At 46.4% G+C, this 12,996-nt stretch overlaps 1 protein-coding gene across 2 annotated transcripts in view; it reads left to right on the top strand.

Moving 5' to 3' along the window:
- CSMD1 (CUB and Sushi multiple domains 1) overlaps positions 1 to 12,996 on the top strand; it is a 1,601,557-nt gene that overhangs the window by 1,053,659 nt on the left and 534,902 nt on the right. For both annotated transcript variants that reach the window (XM_074329288.1, XM_074329289.1), the window contains exon 7: positions 8,989 to 9,066. In XM_074329288.1, the coding sequence (XP_074185389.1) occupies positions 8,989 to 9,066 (78 nt within the window). The remainder of the gene's footprint in view (positions 1 to 8,988; positions 9,067 to 12,996) is intronic.

The following is a 12,996-nucleotide window of genomic DNA, read 5'->3' as shown; positions in this document are numbered from 1 at the left end:
AAGCCTCTTGATTTTTAGAAAACCTGTACCAGCTGCCCTCCCAGTTGTATATACGGGTATCTTGACTTCAGCACCTTTCCCAACACTGAGTTTTAGCACATAAAACAGAACATGTACTAACTTGGTAGTTGAAGAATTGCTGTCCCATTTCAAATAATTAATGTGCTTATTCATTTATTCTTTGAGATAAATCTTACTATTAGTTTCTCATGGTCCATATATTATTTTGTGGGAGTTTATTGCTACAATGATTTTTATTCTAGAAATAATTCTCTCTATAGGTGATTTTATTGCTTTATTGATGTATTTATTATTGGTTTATTGAGTGATACGCACATGCCAATTTCTCAGTTGGAAATGAGGATGGCAGGACATGGTCCTAATTCCTTGGGAACGGTACTCAGGAAGTTGAGTTTCTCTCCCAGCTTCCTGTGTGTGGTGAAGTTTAAAGGAAGAAGCTGAGGAAAGGAGGGACAATGACACTTAACAATGAATGTAATCCCAAGTTGGAAAGGGCTCCCTCCTGCACAAAGTATGTGCAAGCACTTTGCACGTCTACGATGGGCCAGACATCACACCTAGGCACTTGTGTTTGTCATTTCATTTACTCTCCACAACAGCTCTGTGAGGCAGGGGACATCACCTTGATTACACAGAGGAGGAACCTGAGCCTCAGGGCCGTGGTAGCCTGCCAACACGACATTGCTAATGAGTTTCAGAATGATTTTCACTGAGGAGAGCTTGCATCTCACTGCAAAGCCGTGCTGTGTAAGTGGGAGGCTTTTCCTATTATAAGATGCAAGGGATAGACACATGCGAAACCGGAAGTGCCCTCAGCATATGCCTTAGTCTGTCCAGGCTGCTCTAACAAATTCCCACAGTCTTGGCGGCTTATAAACAACACGCATTGTTTCTCACAGCGTGGAGGTCGGAGGTCTGAGGTCACGGCTCCAGCAGATTCTGTGTCTGGTGAGAGAGCCTCCGGGCTTCACCGACGGCTGTGTCATCGTTGTGATGCCCTCACATGCTGGAGGGGCTGGCAGTTCCCTGGGATCCTTTCACAAGGACACTGGTCGCATTCCTGACCTGCACACCTCCTAACATCTTCACATTGGGGGTTAGGATTTCAACGTGTGAATCTGGGGACAAATACTCAGACCGTGGCAGAGCGGGAGGGGCTCAGCGGCCGTGCACGTGTGTTTGGTGTGCGCTCGTGCCCAGTACGAGGCGCCATGTGCTCTCTGAATGGTCCCTCACTGTGCCCTACGCACCTCACTGGCAGCTCTGCCCACAGCACGTGCTTCATGACTTGCGAGCTTCCTGCTCATTTACAGCTGTGCGCTAGCGGGTCAGTCTGCGGCCCTTGTCTGTCAGAAGACACGTCGTGTTCCCCAAGTCCGCCTTGAAATGAACGGTACAGGGAAGGTTGGAACGCCGCTCCGAATCAAATACCACCTGCTTTCCTCGGTCCTGCATTGTCTGCCTGGAACAAGAATGAGAAAATAGGACACCGGGCTCCTTACAATCCACACCCATCAACCGATGGGTGAGGAGAGAGCCAAGGTGTGGCCCAAGATTTCAGACACTTTCAGAAGTGAGGCAGGAACTCAGCTCCCTGGACTGCAGGGCGGCCTCCTCTTTGCTGAAACAACCTTCTGGTGAAGCTTTTGCATCCCCCGCTAGGTAGACTGGCTCTGGCAGCCCCACGGGGAAAACTGCAGACGGACAGTAGGAAGTTGTTTCACACCATGAAATACAGACAAGAAGAGTATGTCAGAGAAAAAAGACAGGCAGCCTTTATTGGCGTGGGTTACCTGACATGATTCTGTTTACAACCCCTGAATATTCTCAGTATCTCTGTACAGGGACAGTGAAGCAAACCGTTGTTTTGGGGGCCACATCATCACCCCTTTCTTGCTCGTCTACCTTTCCCCACAGTCCCCCCTCCGCCTTCCCCCCTGTACCTCTTGGACCCCTCTGGTTCCCCTCTGTTTTGGAGGAAATGGCCAGAATAACTTCTGTGGAGCTACCCAATAAATCACTACAAAGCTAAATAAAAAACCTTTCAATCCCAACGTGTTCCAACTTAAACCCTGAATGTTCTTATCTCAGACAACTTAAATCACAGGGAGATATATTACTTAATGATTGGTAAGCACACAGGGACAAACACTGGAGAGTTTATTGCCTTCCTTCCAATAAAGCATCTTGCTGTCAGAAGCCTTTCAGTTGATGAAGAAGCCAGTAACCAGTGTGCGTGGCTGTCCCCACTGGTCCCCAGACAGCCTACCCATGACCGTCTGCGCTGCCACAGCCTCAGCCATGGAACGTTCTTTCAAGTTAACAGTGATGTCCAGTGACATTAGACTGGAAGGTTCTGGTAACCAGTCACCAGGCCATGTCAGCAGCACAGTTGTGAAGTAAGGAAGTGCTTACCTGTGACTTGTCAGACTCAGGAGACCACGACGAACACCGGGCTTACACAGGCCAGAGGGGCTCCTGGCTGATTTAAGGAGAAAACGGAAATTTGGTAACCTAGTTCCTACACCTCGGTTGTCAGTTTTTTTCAAGGGTTCATGTTCAAGTACACCATAAAATCTAATTTAAAAATATGTAAGAATATCTGAATATGGGTAAGCCTACCAGGGGAGCTGCTGGATAAAATAACCTGGTAAAGAAAACAAAGCAATTATTTCTAGATTAAAAAAAAAAAATACTATTGTAGTAATAATTAAACTCCCCATAAAATAATATATAGACCATGAGACAATAATAGTAAAATTTATCTCAAAGAATAAATGAATAAGCACATCAGTTATTTTAAATGCAAATAAAATAGAGATAGCATTTTTCAACTACCAAGTTAGTATGTGTTTTATGTGCTAAAACTCAGCGTTGGGAAAGGTGCTGTAGTCAAGATAACCTGTTATAAGCAACAGGGGACGTGAATTGGTACAGGTTTTCAAAAAAATCAGTGTAGCCCTGTGGATTAACACCCCGACCAAGACTCCTAATGCTAGTGATTTAGTCCATGAAACTTATCAGAGTTTGATGACACACATGATCAAAAGGTGTTTGGTGTAATACACAATTGTAAGAAGTGAGAAAAGAAACTCCTGTCTAATAATAAAGGAATTAAATATATTATGATGGATTCATTAGAAGTATTTTTCAAAAACATTTAATAACCTCAATAAACCTGATTTAAAATGTACTATATAGTGAGGAAAACAATAAGGAAAAATGCTCAAAGCTGTCATAAAAGTCTAATAAATGTATTTACAGTTTTATTTTTGTTCAGTTAATATCATGTGTCTCTATTGCTATATCCCTAATTATATATACATATATACACACATATATACATATACATATATATATAAAAGGCCCATAGGTTTGGAAATAAATACATAAAAGTTATAACACTGGTCATCTCTAGGTGATAGGTTTATTCTCTCACTTTTATTTTCTTCTTGATAATTTTTAGGTTTTCCCAAATTTTCTGCAATGTCCATCAACAACTGTAACCATAAATAAAAGCATTCTTCAGAAAAGGAACATATAATCCATGCTATGTGACTCAGGGAGTATCTTTTGCTATAATAGGAATGATATTAATAGACATCTAACTCATGTTTAAGCAAATGACACACAAGTTCATAAAAAGATTTTTTAGATAATTGTTGGAAGAGTCAACTAATAAAATTCTGATTTTGAAAGATCCGTCTCATGAGGCGCCATGTTTACTAATATATAACTATTTAAGTTTTCCATCATGTAAGCAACAACCAATTTTATGAAAAGGAAATTTAAAATGTGACGTATGATTGAACTGTGGGACATAACTGATGAAGGAGGCAGCAGAGCTTCCTATGAAGCAAGCCTGTTCCGGAATCAGACTTGGCCAGCGCAGTAACACTGCCACCTCAGGCTGTGCAATCCGGGGTGATCACTGAGCCTCTCAGGAACCCAGTACTTTTCCGTAAACGATGATAACGCCGTGATGGAATTAAATAGGATGTATGTGAAGCACTTTGCATACTGTCAAATGCATAGTATTTTTTAAAATTATCGCTCGTTAACAGTGTGATGGTGATAATATTTGATTAGATGATTATAATACTTCTGTTGGATATAGGGCCACGCGAGTTACACGGAGTTTAACAGCAGGCAATAAGCCCCCAAGCATCACATGGGGACGCTGAGTCTGCAAACAGGAGTGGCCAGCGAATTAGGAGCAAACAAGAGTGTGGGGGCTGCAAGCCAGGCTCGAAGGCCCGCAATTCAAAGGCTTTCCAAGGATTCTGCTGGTATTGCTAGCATACTTCCTAAGAATAACTGAATTAGTAAATGCTACTTCAGTGCTGTCAGGACGAGTGAGCATTCTTTAGGGCACCACTTAGGTGGAATTGCTTAGCATGGAGAGGCCTTAATAAAATTAGGATAATCTTCTGAGTTAATACTGAGCCCAATAAACAGACCTATAGTTTTAACCCCTTTAATCCAAACTTTGATTTCTCTAAATTTGTCATCTTTGATGTATATATGTGAAGTCATTTCCTCTGTGGTTTGTGATGTTTCTCAACGGCTTCTGCCCCCACATTTAGTAAATTAAGCTTGTTTGAAACAATTTTGCATCTTATTTATCGATTTGAAATGATCTTAGCTGCCATGGTAGGTTAAGCATTGAGCACCTGGTACAGGACGCTCCAGGGTCATCAGTGGCAGGAGACACCGCGTGGGGACCTCACGAAGGTCCCCTCATGGGGAACTCTCGTGCTTTGCTGCTGTGGGCTGTGGCGGGTCCAGGACTGAGCTGGATTGGGGGCCAGTCCAGGGCCTGGGAGGGAAAAATCCGGGGAGTGGTTGCCCCCTGTAGAAACGGTGACACCCAGCTCTTACCTTCTTGCCACTTTAAACACAGCAACGAAAACCATGGTCATTTCAATATAGCAATCGTTCCCTCAAATTTTCAAACTACTTAACAAAAGTAAGTTTTAACTGACCCACAGAGAGATTATAGTGAGAACAGCTGATACAATGAAAAAAAAGAAAAAACAAACAAACAAACAAACAAAAAATATATATATATGCTTTATGTATGTTTATTGCTGTATTTTTCAGTCTTTCTTACACTTAATCTGCAAGTGTTGCCCCCAGGAATTTTCACCTACTCAAATGTCGCTATCAAAAAGAGGAGAAGGGTTGCTTATATGCATTTGAAGTTGTTGAATGTGAATTACTGAAAAGTGATGCTAGCCAAGAAAGACCAGTAAGTCTCAGGCAAAACCTATAGCATTTAATGAAAGCCCTCTCCCCCCAAAAAAACAAACAAGAAGAAAAAGGACAGCAAAATAAACAAAAAGCTGGGTCGCTGCACTGAAAACACGAAGCTCGAAGGCCCAGCCCAGCCCCAGTTTCTTATTCAGAAGGTCTGTGGTTGGAACCAAGAACTAGCATTTTATCCGCCAGGAAGTGACTTCATCTTCCTTCCCAAGAGCCGAGAATGAAGGGTCCAACCCTGGGCTCCAGGGAGCACTGAGGCTGAGGAAGAACTGACCCAGGATGATGGATTCTCAGGGCTGTGCCTGCAGCCCCTCCCGCCCTCCCTGCTTCACCGCCCCTCCCCCACCCCCCACCCCACTCTGCCCACACCCCCCACACCCCCCAAGCCTCTGCAAGGCCTTGAAGGCAGCTGGAGCAGGAGCAGGACTCTGGGTGAGGGAAGGAGGGGCCCCACCAGAGGATGAGAGGGTAGACACTTCAAGGAACCACGGGTTACCTTCTCGATCTCCACGCTGCCAAGAGCCAGTGCTGTGGGATGAGGAGAGGCAGTAACCAAAGCAGAATAGGACTCACTGGAGCGAGCGGTTGACAGCACTGCAGCACCACCTTGTTGGAAAACATCCCCTGGTGGGAATTTGCTTCACTCAGCGACATATGTTTATTTGCAAAATTACAGAATTTCTTAGCCTCTTGTATAGACACTGTTTGTTCACATACCTTTGTCACACCCTGAGGACGGCCCTTTTGTTTATTTTTTTCTTTTTCTTTTCTGAGTGCATGGAATCCTGTTTGTTTTATCTGTTTATTTTGGGTGACATTTGCTTTGAGTTTTATGCTCTTGATTATCTCCCATCGATTCTCTGTTCGTTATTTACTGTGCTTTCATCTCTCTCCTGAGTAAGTTCAGGATTAAGGTATTTAGCAGAAGAAGGCAGAGATGGTGGGAGACACAGCAAGCCGTTTCCCACTTCAAATGAAAGCATTGTTCTGGGGAGCTCTGACAGAGGATATGCGAGTGGCCAGGGGACCTGTGGGGGCCAGTGCAGGTTCCAGAGCCCATTTCCTTCTGCTGCGGGATTTGTGGTCACAATGCAGAGACGGGTGACACACACACAGACAAAGAAGGAGCAGGCAGAGAAGAAAGACGCCTGGTGTCCAGGAGGCAGTCCTGAGTGGACGTTGGGAACAGGGCTGTCCTTGTGGAGCCCCTTTGGGGTGACGCCTGTGGAAGGAGCAGAGGAGTGAGCCGTGGGAAGAGGGAGGTCAGGTCGCAAGGTCCAGCCTCAGTGACGCCCAGGGTGCTTGGAGAGGAACTAACTCTCAGGGAGGACCCGCTCTGGGCTTGCATCTGGTCCTCACATCGGTGACTGTTCTGTGCAGCCTGCCCTTGGGAGGTGTGACGCTGGGGACGTGGCCGTCTGTAGCTGCGCATTCCAGGAAGGCCTGGCTCTGAACGACAGCCTGGAGGCATTGCCCATCCTTCCTGAAGGGACATCTGCGTGGCCCGCTTCCATGACCACCATGGGTGCCCTCTGTGCTGCACGAGTACGCTGGGCTAACCCTCATTTCTAACCCACGCTGTTGGGAGCGCTCTCCAAAGTTCATAAACTGCCTTTGCTCTCTTGTGTTCCCCTGTACACCTGCTGACATACAAAGAAAAAAGGACTCATGCTTGTTTGAAAAGATTAGACAACCGAGATTTGCCGTAAATGCGTGATTTGCCAGGGCGCACGCCTACAGGAATGTGGATGGGCTTCGAAACCCAAGGTCAGACCCACTGCGTTGTGCCAGGAAGGAACAAACCTGTGCACCTGGCTTTCCTGATAGGAGGAAGGGGTCCGCATAATAGCTGCCTCCGCGTGTGTGGGGAGAATGAAATGCCATAGTGTGTATTGAGGTGCTTCCGAATTAAGATGTTCTACAGGTGTTACTGGGAAGAGGAGGCGGGACGAGAAGTAGTGTGAGGGGCTCCGAGGGGGGTCAGCGAGGCGTGGTCCGTGGAGTGGGGGACTATTCAGTGACCACAGGGAAGGTTGTGGACAGGGAGTGGATGTTTAGTAACATCAGCGCTGGAAGGACAGTCCCAGAGGTGATTGCTGTGGCAGTCACCTTCAGGGCAGCCATGTGGATGCAAGTGACACGGAATAGTAGCAGGCGGTGTCCTGTGCTGAGCAGCCGTGTTCAGGGCTCGCTTCTCGACATGCTGCCTCCGTCCCATCTGCAGCCCATGCAGGCTTTGTCCCCTGTGTTCACTGCCAATATGCCCACTGTGAGCCAGGGCTCTCCAGAGAAGCAGAACCAGTACGGTCACACATGTCTCTCTCAGAAATATACACATATATGTGATTTATTGTAAGACACCTGCTCTCACAGTTATGAAGGCTGACAAGTCCCAAGACCTCCAGGGTGAGTCAGTGGCTGGAGACTCAGGAGAGCTGATAGTGTCGTTTCAGTCCAAAGGCGGGCAGGCTCCAGACGCAGGAAGAGTTTCCATTTGAACCTGAGAGCAGGACAAAAATGAGTTCCCCAGCATAACGTCAGGCAGTCAGGAAGAAGTCTCTCCTACTAGGAAGCGTGTCTGCGTTTTGTTCTAGCTAAGCCTTCACCCAGTTAGACGAGGCCCACCCACATTAGGGAGGGTAATCTGCTCTACTCAGTCTCTCCATTTAAATGTTTATCTCGTCAAAAAGCACCCTGAAAGGGACACCCAGAGTAATGCTTGACCAATTATCTTGGCACTCTAGCCCAGTCAAGTTGACACCAAGAGGTATCCATCACACCCATTTTACAGAGTAATTAACAGACTCTGATGTACGTAACTTGCCAAGGCCACGCAGCTACCAAGTTGTACGCAGAGATTTGAACACACATCTGCATGCTTTCTCCAGGTCCAGTCTCACGTATGTAAATCAGAAGTGTTTAAAGTGACAATTTACATAATAATACAATAAATTTACTATTCAAAACAAAAATATTTAACTTAAAATACTGTGGTCTTTCCGCAAATGCCTCCCCACCTTTTTTCCAGAAATGACCAGAAGAGTGGAACTTCTTAAAACGTGTGATGAAGGTCTTACTTGGAAAAATTAAGAAACTTAAGTCTGAGAACTATGATTTTAGAAACCAAAATTATATGTGTTCTTTTTATATTGCCTATAGGTTATAAGGGTCTGGAAGGGCTAGTGTTCTTTTACTAACATTTTGTCCCCAACACTTAGAATGTGCTTTTCCCCTACTGGCTCTCTTTCATGCGTCTTTGCTAAACTTTGCATGATTAAATGAATATATGAACAAATAAGTGAACAGCTTCCACTTTTATCTACATTTTTTCATGACTACCAACCTTAGAAAACTCTATAGTCACTACACCTAAGTTGAGACGTGAATCTGGCTGAATGCTTTGTAGAATTTGTCACCACCGGTGGTCAGTAGGTTTGGGTGTAGAAAGCAAACAGGACCACGTGTCATTTTCAGCTTCTGACACTGCAGTTATAAGATACAGCCTTGCTGTGTGGTGGCCTGCATTCATTATCCCCAAGCTCTTATGCTTCATGTGCTTTGCACCATTAACCCCTTAGAATGGGTCCCGTTTTCCAGAGGCTGGTAGGAAAGCGGTTCTGCCTGGAAATGCTGTGATGACACAACACCACGTGGTGCCTCTTCAGTTTGTACCTACTAACGGCTCTGTTTTGCTTCTTCCAGTGAAAAAGGCCATTGAACTGAAGTCACGAGGAGTGAAGGTGCTGCCCAACAAGGACGGCAGCCACAAAATCTCTGTCTGTAAGTCCAGCGCTTTCTACACGGGCATCGCGTATCGGGTAGAGTGCAGCACAGGGGACACTTCTCTCTGCGTCAGTGCCGGGGAGTCACACTGCAGTCTGCTTTCCCCGCTTCGTCTCCTGCTTGTGCACCTCCAGCAGTATTTTCTGGGAAATAGAATTGTGGGGGAAGAGGGTCATGTTGATTTTGTCGCCTAAATGTAGCTCAAATCTGTCTTTGCTCTCTGCCCTCACTGGACACCAGGCGTGGCCAGAGACTGGACCTTCGGGGTTTCTCTCTGAAGTAAATATCCCACTGCCAGGTGTGTGGATGGTAGCTTCCCTCTCCACTCCCCCCATGTGCCACCTCACACTCACACACACACACACACACACACACACACACAATTGATCTCTGGGACATAGAAGTCTGGTCTTGTCATTTTCCTATGGAGATATTCTTGGTCATCCATGGCCTGAAGAATAACAGCTCCAGGGCCACATCTGCATCCTTCGCAGGAGAACAATAATATAAACACCACACGTGTACGGTTCCCCTCGGATACGCACAGCACACAATAGGTACTTGGTCAGTGGTTGTTGGATAAATGAAGGTCTCCGTTACTACCCCCTTTTCTGGTGTCTTTTCCTTGACACCCCTCATCGTCACTTACCTTAAAGGGCCACCTCATCATCCTTGACATGTCAATGTGCTTCTCTGCCAGAGGCCCCCTCCCTCCCTCTGTTGTATTCAGAAGCCTATGTGATACTCAGACTCACCATTGGAAACTTCTCCTGACGCCTCCGGTGTGGTTAGCTGTTCCCTCATTTTGTTCCCCTGCTGCTGTGTTCCTACCTGTTATGGCCTTTGTTTTATCAGTTTCACTATGGTTCTCCTGTCCCATGAAATGCAGACCAGCGGGCTCCCCTGAGATACCCACGAGGGTTACTTCCAGTGTGGTCCTTTCCACATGCCACGGCCTTCAGCCAGCCGGGTCGCCTCTTCTGTTCATTCCTAGTGGCTCTTCCTGGCGTCGTCCCACTTACTGGGTCTCGCAGTGCCCCTAGGCTGGCGCTTTGGATCCACATGCATTGTTTTCCCACCCCCGAGCCGTTGGGAGTGGTACGGGCTTGGGATGGCCGTCTTGTGCACCCCCAGTTCAAACAACTGTTTGTATCTGCATGATGTATTGGGCTTCTACATGAGGTTTTATCCCTGACTATTATCCCACTAAACTAATAAATAGAAACAAGCAACAGCACGAATCTTTTAATAATCACACTGTATTCCCATATTCTGGCTTCTGCCCAATTGTCTGTGTGACAAGAGTCCACCAACTCTGTACGATGGTGCTGTGCTCTGACACCTGGAGGGGACACAGGTGGGTCCAGGCTGTTATAGCAAGGACCAGAGACTGGGTGGTTTATATTGATTGCTCACAGTTCTGGAGGCTGGAAAGTCCAAGATCAAGGAGTTGGCAGGGTCAGTGTGTGGGGAGGACTCTTTCTGACTCATGGACCCCTGTCCATCTTCTCAGTGGAGCCTCACATGGTAGAGAGAGCACATGACCTGTGTGTCCCCATCATGAGGCCCCACGCGTGACCTCATCACCCAAATGCCTACCTCCCTATACGACCACATTGGGGGTAGGACTGCGATGAATACATTTGGGGAGATGCAAATATTCAGTCTATATTAAGGTGGGTTCCCAGAACTCTGGCTGCAGCTCAGGTCTTTAGGGCTGACAAAAAAATGTCAATCTGTAAATGTTCCCATTACTCTTCCTGTTTGATAATCACGGGCAGTGTCATTCCAATTAAATTGGACCCATGAAGGAGGAAGACAACTGAGGGACAGAGGAAGAAAGGAAGAGATTTTTTCTTTTAATATTTTTGTTATTGCCATTTAATCCAGGACGTTCAGCAGAGTGGGAGATGTAGTAGTTATAATAATTTTGAAATGGATTTTTCTGTGGTTAGAAACCTTGCAGAAATGATCCGTAGTAACACAGAACCACATATCAGGTGAACCTTTACATCAAATCAATATTAGGTCTCCTAGCAGATCAATGAGACATCAAACTTATCTGCCAGTGTAACTTTTTTAAAAGTAAGGAGATATTTCTTCTGTTCTTATCTGAACACAAATTGACAAATATGTAATTACTCATATGGTATTAGAAAGTCTTCTGTCCTTTCTCCCAACAGTATTAAACTTTTTTTTTTTTGTCAGACATAGGAATTAATCACTAGAGAAAATGAGGAACTGATGAAACGGTGAGCCTTGTAAGACCAGTGGTGTAACACGTGGAAATATGTTCTTTATGCAGAAGGTGTGACTGAGAAAACTCAATTAAGCCTCATAAAGAAAAGGACATAGGCTTTGAAGTTAGAGAGACAAAGACTCAATAGCTGTAAAAGTATGTGTCTTAACCAAGCCAAGTTTCATCATCTATAAAATGAAAATAGTAATGATTTTTGTCCAGTAGATAAACAAGGCGTTTGTAAATTCCTATTCTGGTGTATGGCACACACTGGACATTCACCCAACCAAACCCATTACCAAAACCATTAGGGCTGCCCCATATCAAAATACAAAGAAGGAAAGAACGTAAGCAGTGGGGTCAGCCAAGTGCTGGCGCAGGGAGCTGACTTCTCAGAGCAGGAGGGAGGTCCAGGCCATCGGACTTGCTCTCCTAGACGTCAGAGAACAGGCTGGCCAGTCGTAGGAGCACAGGCTGCCCGGAGCTGTCCAGGATGTGTCCCAGGCCACGGGCCGCTGCCTAGAAAGCCAGGGACGCTTTCTCGCTCAGCCCTGATGCCTCCTCTACCATGAGGTGTGAGAGTGCCCATGAAAGGAATGGGTGTGAGTTATACGTACGCTGACACCTGCTGCACAGACTGCAGTTGGTGACGTTATCGGGTCATTTACAGGGAGCTTACCTAATGATTTTACAGACAGCATTTATATTAAATGCCAGTGCCCTTGCTATGGGCCTCATTCTTTTCAAGCCAGTCCCTGAACTTGTAGGAATTCTGTTTCCTCCTGGAGCTGGGTTTCCCGTGGAGACCCCGGGTGCTGAGATTCTAGATGCGAAATGCGAGCATACAGGCCTGCAAGTTGCGCCCTGGCCCAGACCCTGGCTTCCTCCGGTTGAGGGTTCTGGTGAGAATACAACAAAATAGTCCAGAGAAAGCTCAGCTCAGGGTCCGACGCCTTTGGTAGTTACCATCCCACATCGCTCGCTGTTGACCACTTAGTTTGGTTTTCTTCACTCTTTATGGGTCTTTCTTCTTCCCGAGCCTCCTCAGAGAGTAAGACACATGACAGCAGTGGCCACGTGACCGTCCTTTTGATCCGGAGCCTAAGCCTGCACCTGCTAATGCACCAGTGCCCCTCCGGTGCTTACTAATCAGGACCTCAGCGGACGGGCTGCAGGAGCAGCTGTCTCCTGTGCTCAGGGGTGGTTCTGCCCGTGGGAGCCCAACAGGTGCCTGGAGGAGGGATGAATGTGACGCTGGCTGTTAATTCTTCCTGTTTCCTCCCTGCCATGTCCTTTCAAGCTGGCTTAGCCCCGCGGTGCAAAGACCAGAGGTCGCAGCTCTTCTCAAGGGAGCCGACCCTACACGTCCCCTTTTCTCCAGGTTTCAGTACTTATTTTTCCCCTGATTACTTCCAGCATAGGAGGTGGGAACAGCTCAGCTGGTACCAAGTCCCAAGTTGCTACACTGCCCGGTGGCATCTTGAGATTGAGTCTGATGTGAACAGCCCTTCTGTAAGTCACTCTGCTTTCCATTATCCATCCCCAGAGTGGCCTCTGGGGCCTGTTGGGGCCCTGTTTAAGGTGCTAGAAAACACTCGAGATTTGGGCAAACCATAGATAGCAACCTCTACCCAAAGAGCCAGATGTTTAAAAAAAAATAAAAAGCCTGAACGAGGCAAGGAGCCCTG

This window comes from Rhinolophus sinicus, linkage group LG04 (genome assembly GCF_036562045.2).
Source record: "Rhinolophus sinicus isolate RSC01 linkage group LG04, ASM3656204v1, whole genome shotgun sequence".
Lineage (NCBI taxonomy): Eukaryota > Metazoa > Chordata > Mammalia > Chiroptera > Rhinolophidae > Rhinolophus > Rhinolophus sinicus.
Note: the sequence above shows the minus strand (reverse complement) of the source record. Positions and strands in the feature narration are given on the sequence as shown.